Raw genomic sequence first — 11,882 nt, 5'->3', positions numbered from 1 at the left:
AGCTGAGGTAACACAGTCATCCCTACCCATCTGATGTTCCTAAAAATGCAATTCATTAATTATTGATTGGCTGGCAGGGTCTCTGTCACAACCTGTGCAAGCTGCCAGTCCCCACCCGGGCTAAGTCAGACAGGAGCTATTTCTACACTGGCACAACTGCACAAGTCAGTTCCTGACCACATTATCTGTAAGTGCAGAGGGATTATCTATCATGGCAACACTTTTGTAGAGACCTGGACATTCCCATTTGATTTATCTGCTGCAGCACAATTATCAACAGACTTTTCACATTATGAGCATTCCCTTACAGAACATTTATTCAGAATAAAAATCCAGAAATGGACAACTGACAAATGCATAAGCCATTATGTGCCATTAAGTCATTAAGTGCAGCAGCATTTCATCCTGCACATACTTAAAATACTTTGTCAGGCAAGCTTCCAACTAGTCTCCTGTGGCAGGACAGCTAGGCCTGTGCAGCTGAGGGGGAGGCACCAAGACAGTTGTGAAGGCACAGCACTGTCCCCTCTCAGCACCGCCACAGGCTGAGCTTGAACAGGCCAGGGAATGGCCTTTTGTGCTCGAGGTCTTGTTTGAAGCATCCAAGGTCCAGGTGCATCTGCAAGTCCAGTAACAGCTCCTCTGAGACTTGGATCTTGCTGTCACCTCCCAGGGATTTCCACACAAGTGGAAGTGCTCAGCAGCATCAGGATGCAACTCCTCGGCTTAGGCTCTTCACAAGATACTCCTTCTACAGGGGCACCTGTAAGATGTCTAAGACTGCTCCCAAAGGACAACCATCCTGATGACTGCAGGAACTACAGAGATAACACTGTCTTCTGTCTCCAGTCCAACGGGACTTGAGATGATCTAGGTTTAAGGGCATCCCTATGAGATGATAACCATTGTGCTCTTTAGCAAGTCCCAAATCCTGTCACTCCTACTGGCAAGGATGACATTTACCAGAATCATATTCCTAGATTTATTTGGATGGATCAGAAGAAAGGAAACTCAGTTCATTTGCTCTGTCCCTTCTACTCACCAAATTTGGAAACCAGAAGAATTTCTCATGGAGAAACAAGTATCTCAAAGGTTGATAATGGGGCAGAGTTTCCATTAAAGTTTCTGCTTTTGATCTGGTCCAGACTTTACTCTTTGCTGCGTTCTGTTTCCTCCTCTGTAGAACACCCACCACAGAGACACATCCAGCACAAAAGCCACAGGCATCAAACAAGAACACTTTTTACTGCAAAGCACCAAGGTCACAAGGGCCAAAAAGGGAGAGAGAGAGAGGACAAGGCAGCAGCAGACCTGTGCAGCCACTTGCTGTGTGGGTTTGAGGAGGTATTTGTCTCCAGGGCACTGGCACTGTGTACAGGAGTCAGCGAAGAAAAACATTCCTGCCTCACAAAGAGCACCTGTTCCACCTGAGTGTCTAAGAAGTGAAAAACAAATATTGCTGTATCACGTTTTTTCCACATCACTGGGTCTCTCTAAAGAACAGGGAACCTGGAAACAGCTGTTCATAGAAACAACAGCTGTTTCCAGGAGCTTGGGATGGAAGGACAAGATGAAATACATAAATTACAGTTCTTTCCAGATCTGGTACTGTAAATACCAATTTGTAGCAATAATTAGTATTTATTACCCTTTTAGAAAATCCTCTCATAGCCTTTCAGCCACCTAGCAAACACTTCAGCTGCAACTCCTCAGGAGTGCTACGAGTAAGGTGTAAGGCTGTTCAGTGGTGTGATCTAGTTTTTATACCCTTGCCCTCTGCCTTTAAATTTTCACTAGTCTTATCCAAACCTGTTACAGAGAAGAATTCCCATTAATGGACAGGGGGCCTGTCCTTCCCTAAATTGATTCATTTTCCTCTTCTACAACAGGCTGTAAATCTGTGTCCCCCACTGTAACTTCACATTCCTCAGGTTTTTAACCATCCACTTCTGCGAGCTTTCTTTTCCCATAGTTCTGCACCAGACTGGAAGCTGTGATTTGAGAAGCCTGTCCCTTTTCCCAGCACTGGAAGTCATTCAGCCCTTTCTGGCCCACTTGAAAGAGAGCCCGTTCCAGCTCATCCAGGCGAGCCACCAGCGCAGACGTGTCCTCGTTGTAGGCGTTCTGAGAGGAGTCCATGATGCGGCGGAAACGGGCAATGAACGTCTGAAGAGAACACACAGAGTCACTGACAGGTAACACAGAGCCACCCCCACCTCAAACCTGGAGCTTTCAAAACTGAAAAGTCAAAGGTTTAGGCTCCTGTTCACAACAAGCCAAGTGTCTGCAACCAGTTAAGACTGGCTACACAGACAAAACCACTTCATGCCTGAGCTGGGACATCAAATGCCTGATACTGGCTGGGATGCAAACACAGAATTGGATTTTGGCTGCTTCCTCACAGCAGGCTTGAGGAGACCACAGGATACAACACAACTATGACCTATTCTGCCTCACTTCTCAAGCAATCATTGCTTTAGAGCAGGGAATGAATCTCATGCCACAGCAGCTGCTGCAGTAATGTACAAGCTGCAAGTTGTGAATGTCCTGGAAGTTAAGCCAAACTGCTGCTGAAAAGCATTCAGGATGCTAGAAAAACAACCATAAAAAAGGTAAAAAACCAAACCAATCTACAACTTATAAACAGCATTTTGAAAAGCTAAGCAGCAAGACGTATTTAAGGCATTTTATTTTCCTCTTATCTTTGCTTTTGGAATCAGACAAAAAGGAGTCAGACCTCTTTGAAAACTGTGCTTTGTTATTTCAGAAGTTGATTTTAGAATTGCCAGAACTTATAGGATACAGTAATAGGTTAAATAAAAACAAACTTATAGGTTTTTAAGTCAGCACAACTCCCCTCTTGATTGCTTTTAAAAAGAGAAATCAAACCTGGTATGCTTTGATTTTTCTGTCAATAAGTAATGAGTTCTACTGTGGCTTTTTCCCTCAGATGTCCATTAGCAGTAAAAGAAAAGACAAAGAAAGGTGTGGGCACCTCCTCAATGCACAAAGCACATGTTCAGTTGAAAACTCCAAGAAAGCAGCAGCACTTTAAAGCCTCTCTGCATCAGCCTTAATGTAAAGCACAGAGAAAGGAAAAAAATGCAATAAAAATCATCCCAGCCCACTTAGAGACCTGGCTGAAGAGGTCTCAGAGCTGTTAGTGGTTATGTTTAAAAGCTCAAGAAGACTGAAGTCCGGAAACAGACAAAGATGACATCTATCTTTTAAAAGAGAAAGGAGAGAGAGAGAGGAGAAAGGAAGAGCCAGGGAATTATAAATCCATCAGCATCAATTCCTGGAAGCATACTGGAACGAAGAAGCAATACAGAAGCTTCTGCAAGACAACGAAAGAATCACAGCCGTGATGGACTTGCCAAGAACAAACTCCCAGAGCCCAGCCTGGTTTCCTGCTAGGGCAGGATGCCAGGCTTTGCACAGGCAGGAAAAGCAGCAGAGGAGTATTTGTCAGGGGGCATTCTTGGGAGATTTAGCCAGACCACCCAAAAATGGTCAGGAGAGACAGCCATCATCCACAGCTCCTGTCAGGAGGGAAGAACACACTGAGTGGAGTTCCACTGGGCTCTCTGTGGGACCAACTACTGTTTGAGATGTTAATTAATGAGCTTACTAAAGGAGGGAAGCTGTGCTTATTAAATCAGCAAGTAACATGCAGGAGAAGGACAAGGAGAAGGGATGACTACAGGCATGTCAGGGAGCAGAACTCTTAATTCTTAATAATCCTAACTGATTAGAATGATGGTGTGGAAACAATAAAATGTCATTCACCCAAGACTAACAGAAGGTTTTACATTAAGGCAGAAATAGTGCAGAGTCATGAAATTATCTGTTTGCAGATGCAACCTGTACCATCTCACTGTGGACTGCAAACCAAACACAGATCCATGTGACTGCATCGTGACAAACCAGATACTGCACCAAGATGAGCCAAGAGCATCACAGCCACACAAAACTCACAAAGTAATCCTTTTGTTTTCGTCAGCACAAGTCCTGAGCATGGGACTGCACTGCTGGTCAGGGTATGGCATGGTGCATGCAGATCCACTGGAGAGGCACCAGCAGTGCACAATGAGGGCAGTCAGAGGTTAGGAAGCATGACCCATAGAGAAATATCAAATGAACTGGGACTGCTGCAGGAAGGAAGAGAATAATCTGTCCTCAGCATTTACTTTGTATGAGACAAACAGAACAGAGCTTGTATTGCTGTGAAGGAGCTTTGGTTCAGACATTAGAGCAAACCTCCAAAGGTGAGGCTGGTGAGGCATTGAAAGAGATTGCCTAGAGCAGTGTGAGGTCTCTGCATTAGAGAGATTTAAAGACAGCTAGAGTTAAATAATCTTACATCTCCTTTAATTTTGTTTTACAGGATTTTATGAAATACCATATTTACAGTGTGGAAACACCAAGCTAAAATTACACTCCTGGATGCACAGTGGAGGCTTCCAGCATCAGCACCAGCAGCTGCCAAGAGGGTCATCCATAGTCCATCCAGAAGTCTTTTGGATTAAATCAGGATATTTTTCCTGAAGACTGCTAAGCAGCTGGGAACAAAAGGAAGACAGAAAAATTCAGATCTAAATTTCAAGACCTGATTCAGATACTTGCCTGCAGGATAGTCTGAGCTATCTCAGGATTCTCTGGATTCTCAAAATTCAGGAGCTGTGAGCCAAATCCATAGTAGTAAGGCCCCATTTTATGCAGATCAACAACATTGGCATCAGCACTGAACACCGTCCTCCAGGCTTCCCTGTAAATCTTTGGCAGTTCCACAGAGATGATTCTCCTTTTGCTGTCATGCAGCCCTTTAGCAAGCCACAGGGGGATTTCCAGCTTTGATCCCTGAAGGAACGAGAGAAGCCAAAAACTATCCTTGCCGTGAAAGTACACCTGAAGCAGCTCCAAAGACACAGAAGGGACTTTATTAATGAAAACCCAGCATTACAAAAAGTCAACTTTGTTTTCAGAACAGTCTTTTGTGACTGTAGCATAAACCACGTTTTAGAGGCCTTATTACCACAAGACTCAGAAAGTGGACTTTTTAATGACGCTCTATGGTTTAATAATGTCAGCTGATGAAACAGCATGAGAAAAAGAAAAACAAAAGAACAAACAGGCAAAGTGTATATAATAAAGCAAAAATAACTTTAGGGAAAGCTGCAGAAAGCATCATTGCAGTGACCACGAGGAGAGGGCGGCCGGGCCTGGGAGGCTCGACAGGAGGTGGGGGCGAGGTGGCGGCCCCGGGCAGAGCCTCCCGCCCCCCGTCCCCTCCCCGGAGCGACATTCCCGTGTCTCATGTCCCGTGTCCCCTCCCCAGAGCGACAGTCCCGTGTCTCAAGTCCCGTGTCCCCTCCCCGTTACCTCCGGGATGGACTCGGCGCTGCCCGCGCCCTGCCCCAGCAGCACGGCCAGGCGCGGCAGCGCGCTCTCGGCGCGCCCCGGCAGCTTCTCCTGCGACATCAGGATATCGTCCAGAGAGAGGAAATTCTCCTCCATGCCCAGCCCGGGCCCCACAGGGAAATACGCCTCGGCCATGGCCGGGCCGCGGCTCCCGCCAGCCCGTGAGGCACCGCCCGCCAGCGGCACCGCGCATGCGCCGGGCTCGGCCCGCGCTGAACGGGGATCGGGAGCGGGACCGGGACCGGGGAGAGGGATGGGGACCGGGATCAGAATCGGGAGAGGGGAGAGGGACGGGTAGCGGGAGCAGGGAGACGGGAGAGGGATGGGAACCGGGATCGGAATCGGGAGAGGGATCAGGATTGGCAGCGGGATCGGGGTCGAGGAGTGGGTTTGGGATCGGGAGCGGAGAGAGGGATCGGGAGCGGGAGAAGGGATCGGAGAGCTGGAATCGGGGAGCGGGATTGGGGATTGGAGAGCGGGAGCAGGGATCTGGATTCCAGATTGGGATGGGGATCGGCACAGGCACGGGCACCTTGGCTGCCCCACGGCCGGGGCTCGCAGGCGGTGCCGCCCGTCCCCCGCACCAGCCCGCGTTAAAGAGGGGTCTCGTACCAGGGCAGGGCAGGGGATGGGCTCACACTGAGGTTGGGTTTGCAGGGAAATTCCTCGTGGGAGGGCGGTGAGGCCCTGGCACAGGCTGCCCACAGGAGCAGCTGGGGCTGCCCCATCGCTGGAAGTGTCCAAGGCGGGGTCGGACGGGGTTCGGAGCAGCCGGGGATAATGGAAGGTGTCCCTGCCCATGGCAGGGGTGGGACAGGATGGGCTCCCAAGTCCCTTCCAGCAAAAGCGCTGCAGGGATCCCTGCTGGGCAGGCTGGGCACAGCTGCTCTGTCCCTGAGCCCCGGGCCATGCAGAATGAGGGGCATGCGTTCCCTCGAAAGGGCTGTTCCGAAGGCAGGGATGCTCCCTGCGGCTCCAGCACCTCCACCCGCACCCACCGCAGGGTTATGGGAAGCCGAGGGAGCGCTGCCCCTGTGCTTGGCTGTGCCCGTGGCTCTCCTTGGCAATTCAGGACCTGCAGAGCACATGATCAGGCTGATGGATGCGGCTGTGCTGAGCAGGCAGAAGGCAGTCAAATGAACTGTGCACACCTTGGGTTTCAAGGGGAGGCTGCAGCCCAAAGTAATTTATTTTAGTGCTGTAATGCAAAGAATCAAGTCATGTTTTGATGGCAGAATCAAATTCCCTGTGCTAAATTCTGGGTTTTGTTGAATAAAGCTAAAAGCAGTGGTTTTCCCCATTTCGATCAGATTTTTACTCCATTTTAGAACCCGACCTTGTGCTTTTTTTGCTCGTTGGTTTGAAAGTTGTTCATTTTTCATCAGATTAAAATTTTCTTGCTGTTCCCTGAGCTGTATATGGTGAAAACATTACTTTTTCTATAGACAGCGGTCTATAAAATAACATCTAAATAATCTAGTAAATATTTCAGTCTTTGTTCTGCTGAGGAAGGAAAATAAGCAATTAAGCAGTGTGGAAACACCTGACAATTTCCCTGAGAAATAATCATGGAGTTATTTATAGAGGGTTTGATGATTTTTTTAATGACATTTTCAGTCCATGACGAAGGCATAGCCCAATGCATCTTTAATCATCTGTTAATTCTTAGACCTCAGCATTCTTCCTGCTGCTGTTTGCTCAAGCTGGACCCACTATAATTTGTTACTGTTTTATCATCATTAATTAGCATTGGTACTTTCACATCTTCATCAAAGTCAGACCTGTGCAAAATAATAAAATCTGAACCAGTTTATTAAATCTTGTGCTGTTTTATTTCATACTGAGAAAAATAAAGCACAGACAGTGTGGGCTGAGACCTCAGGATGATGTGCTTCCGTCACTTCCACGTCCCCTGGGTACCATGGCAGTCTGTGCTATAAAAATCCAGCCAGCAAAGACACGGTGAGATTTTGTGAGCTGTGTGAGCAGAAGAAATGTGCCCGTGTGTGTTTGTCAGTGTGACACCCACACACTGCTGATTCCAGTGTCCCCTTTCCCCGTTAGTCAGGTACATTAAATACTGACATCAGCTGTAAGGGCAATGCATGCCCCCAAAAAGAGATTTAATGTAAAGGTCATTAATGGAAGATGCTGGGGTTTTTTCTGTAGCATAGAAAACAGACAGTATATTAATTTTAGCAACACTAACTATTGTCCTGTATTGTTTTTGTGGGATAGTTTTTGTTTTAGTTTGGTTTTTTTTAATAAGAGATTAAGACTCTCTGTTTGGCAAATAAATCCTTCTATCTGTGCACATTTTCCAGATGAGTTGCAGAGCAATTTCTGAAAGCTCTTCCTAAAGGACAGTTCTGATAAAATTATAATTTGCTGAATTGGATTAGTAAAAGTACTCCCTGCTTAATGAGGTTTAGGAAACAAATCTGTCTGCTAAATATGAAAGTGTAAGGAGAGAGAACTATGCAAATGGAATATGCTTTTTCCAGGCTGCACAGCTAAGACATCTGGAAAAAGAAGAAAGAAAAGCATAATTTGCCTGTGTCCCGAGATGCCTCAGCCTCCAGTGTGTGATACAAAAATAAGCACGAAGGTGCAGAAAGCCCAAAGTACTGGGTAAAGCTGAAAGAACACAGAGGAAAAGATGTTTACACTCACTGTAAAATCAGTTGAAGAATGGTTCTTTTGTGAGAATTTTGAAAAATAATGAGTTTGGTAGACAAAATTATGACACCCCTTTTTGTACTATGTTTGCCTTCTCATCCAGAGAAAGGTACCAGGCAGGTTCTTATTCTTGAACACTTGTATGTGAATCTTAGTGTAAAAATATGCATAATGAGCCCATATTATATTTTCATAAATATGATTTCAAGGTCTTTCTGAAGGAAAAGGAATGTCCTGTGTCATAACTGATATATGCCAAAAACTGAGTAATGACAGAGAAAAACCTTACAGAATTAAGGTTGAGCTGTGATAAATAAAACCCAAATTACTTGAGGGTACAGGAGATAAATTAGAGGATTGCAATATATGGGAAAGAGTAAAATATTAGAAATTGAGGAACAGCCTGTTACATCTGATCTATGTACTTCCAAAATCTTGAATACCACAGAACCCAGCCAATTTAACATCAGATAAATTTGGGGAAGCAGGGTTGCTACCTGCTTCTTCCCGGGCCTTTGATCAGAGCAGGCTGATGTCTGTGTGTGCTGCAGAGTTGCTGAGCTCTGTCACGTCAGCATCTGCACGGGAGGTGATGACAGAGGCAGCTGATGGAGCCATCCTGGGTAATCTAAATAGCATTAAATACACGAAGTAAGTCAGCTGAAAGAGCTGCAGGATGCTGATGAGAGAAGCAAGTTCCTCTCTCCCTGTGGCCTCTCCCTACCTTACTTTTTAAGGTCAAAGTGGGAGAGGAATCATCAGTCTCTACATATTGGATTAAACCACAGCACAAATTAAGGTTAATCTTGAGTCTTTTTCCCCTCTGAGGCAGAGAGGATTACAGAATGATTTGCTTTTCTTATTTGCACGTGTTATCTAGCAATCAGAAACGCTGGCAGGGTTTATTGCTGCCTTAACATCCCTAGATGAGACATCTGAGTGTCTAACCCCGACCCAGGGATGCTGAGCAGAAGGATGCTGAGGAGTGTGGTTGTTCACACTCCTGAGAGCAGAGCTGGAGGAAGGCAGCACACACTGGAACACACATCCCTCACCCACAGCCCCGGGGGAACGTCTGAGTTGCTTTAGCAAATTATTTACTAAGTAAGTAGCTAATGCTACTTAGCTACTCCTTTCCCTCCTGGAAGTTACACTAAACAAATTTACATTTCCTAATCAGTTAACTTGCCCGTGGCATTGGGAGACCTCATTTATAAGTTGTCCTTTGTCTTTGCTACCCCTTTGTTGTGCAAATACGGGCGTATAACTCAAGTAAACCAATTGGCTTCAGTAGGATTATCCTGAGGGAGTTAGGTGCTGTGTCATATTAATAAACTCTGCTCTCCAAGACAGGCTCTGCAGTCCAGCACAGCTTCATTTCTTAAAGGAAAAGGGATAGCAGCACAAATCAGTAGTTAAACTGAGGAGATCATCACTTTCCTGTTCAATTTATCTGCGAATGTGAGATGTTCAGCAGGAGTAGTAAGGATACACCATTTTCATATTTAGATTTCAGAATGCCATTCCTTTCCATGTGGAGGAAGTGTGGAGGATTGTGTCCTCAGATATCCACACATACTGGGGATGGGAGAGCAGCCACACATGAAATTACAGGATTTGGGATAACCAAACATCCTATGGGATGGATCTTTTGGCTTCCATCTTCCAGCGAGGTTCTCTTGGCCAGAAGGCAGTGGGGAGTCTGGCCAGCTTATGCAGTGAATTTCAAAATCTTTTATACACCTTCTAAAAAAGGAGTATTGAAGTCATAAGATCAAGCAGATGCTGTAGCTGGCACTGCAAAAAAAATTCTGAAAGAACAAAAACATTTCTAGAATTCCAATATTTTTTCCTAGCTGTCATTCACTCGGTTATTATGCAGAAGTGGATTCAGCACTTTTCAAGGCTTTTTCAACCATTGTGTAGTTTTTCTGGTAAATGGAGTCACAGTTAAATCAGCAGCAGGCATTTGAAGAAAGTTTCTTGTTCTAAGGGGTGGTGCCACGTTGCTAAAACTTTTGATGGTTTAGTTGAGAATGCTGCCAAAATTGTTGATGTTTCTTCCATTTGGAGTTCCCTGGTTGACAATTAACTATTGTTTTTGTTTAGAAGTGTGGGAAAATTATAATTGTGATAACTGCCTTTAACAAGAAATTAAGGAAATTGCTGATGACTGTGCAGAATTGGTGACGACTGCTCAGCAAACTCTAAAGGGTTGACATTTCTCCAACTTTTGGTGTCTCAAGGTGACTGTGATGATGTGAGTAGAAAACTCACAGTATTTTAGTTTCTTTCACATCCACTCACATGATGAGAATGAAAGAAAAGTACTGTGTTCATTCTTGACAGGGAGACCCCTTCCTACTCCAAAAATTCTGCTCAAGCTACTGAGAAAAACAATGAATCCTTTCCACAGCATAAAACATTAAACATCAGCAATTTCTTTTTCTTGTGTCTCACCATTCATAGTAAATATCCTAGGGAGATGTTGGAAATGATGCTCTTCCAATTAAGTTGCATGAACTCCAACTCTATTCAGCTAAAGTCTGTTCAATGCCCAGAGACAAAAAAACATCTAATGAATCAATCTTTGTGCACGGGAAAAAAAAAAAAACAACCTTTCTTTTCCTTCCTTTTTTTTTTTTTTAAGGAAATTGCACAAAAACTGGAAGCTGATGACCTCTTTGAAATGAAGGGACAGGGGTAAGTTGCTATATGAGCTTCACTTTCTAAATGATGTGGGGTTTTTTTTCTGAGCTAATTCCAGTAAAAACAAGCTAAAATATGCAGCTTTTACTTCTGTGAAGAAAAGATTATTCTTTGTCTTTCAGACTCAGATAAGCAATTGTAAAACTGGCTACAGATATTTTTCATGCTTTTCTCTTTATATCCTGGTACTCCTGTTCTTCATTCTAGGTTCTCACTCTTATTTATATTACTCTGGAGAGTTTTATTAAGTGAGTTACTGGAAAAGAAAATAAAAATAAAAATAAAAATAAAAATAAAAATAAAAATAAAAATAAAAATAAAAATAAAAATAAAAATAAAAATAAAAATAAAAATAAAAATAAAAATAAAAATAAAAAGCAACCCTACGTTTTTCTCAAGATCCAGAATGAGAGCTTGAATTCTGAATTGCAGGGAGAGTAGGCTCCTACCAATTCACACATATGTAATCAGTCAGTTACCACATCATGAATGCCAACAAGTTCTTCACTGCCTTCATTCAGATTTCTTCTAGCTGGCCTCTTCAGCATCACAAGCTGGAGAGGATGCAGTCATCTGCGTTTCATGTGTTCAGCTGCCTGTGCTCTTTGAACCATGGTTTCAGCATTACTCCAGCCCTTCATCTGTCAGCACTAGATGAGCAGAATGCTGATATTCCAGGGCTTTTTCAGAGCATAAATGCTCCTCTTGGCCCATGGCTCACTGTATTTGCCAGCAGAATCTCCGAATTAAATGATGGCCTCTTGGCTGCTGCTTTTCAGTTCTGGGCTGTGGATATGTGGTCAGGCTGTCCTGTGTTTTTTGAGGCATGCTGGAACAGGAAAAGATCCAAATTGTTTCTTCTCTTGTCACACACGGGAAGGGAAATCTAACAGCACCTCGCTGGAGTGCAATGCATTTTGTCAAAAAGTAGAGAATCTTGTTCTTGTGAGGAAGCTTTTCATCCTTCAATAAATGAAATATCAGGTTACACTGAATACATACTGAGAATTTGGCTGATGTAATGGGATTACAGTCAGAATGAGCACACCAAAAATTCTGTGTCCCAGTGAGAA

General features: G+C 44.4%; 1 protein-coding gene across 1 annotated transcript; it reads right to left on the bottom strand.

Moving 5' to 3' along the window:
* Positions 1–299: 299 nt before the first annotated feature.
* Positions 300–5,605, bottom strand: GINS3 (GINS complex subunit 3). Its single transcript, XM_014889076.2, has 3 exons — positions 5,383–5,605; positions 4,627–4,860; positions 300–2,166 (listed from the first exon to the last, which is right to left on the bottom strand). The coding sequence occupies exons 1-3, from the start codon at positions 5,554–5,556 to the stop codon at positions 1,936–1,938; spliced, it is 639 nt and encodes a 212-aa protein (XP_014744562.1). The 5' UTR covers positions 5,557–5,605; the 3' UTR covers positions 300–1,935.
* Between the last annotated feature and the right edge of the window lie 6,277 nt (positions 5,606–11,882).

This window comes from Sturnus vulgaris, chromosome 12 (assembly GCF_052056855.1).
Source record: "Sturnus vulgaris isolate bStuVul1 chromosome 12, bStuVul1.hap1, whole genome shotgun sequence".
Classification (NCBI taxonomy): Eukaryota; Metazoa; Chordata; class Aves; order Passeriformes; family Sturnidae; genus Sturnus; species Sturnus vulgaris.
Note: the sequence above shows the minus strand (reverse complement) of the source record. Positions and strands in the feature narration are given on the sequence as shown.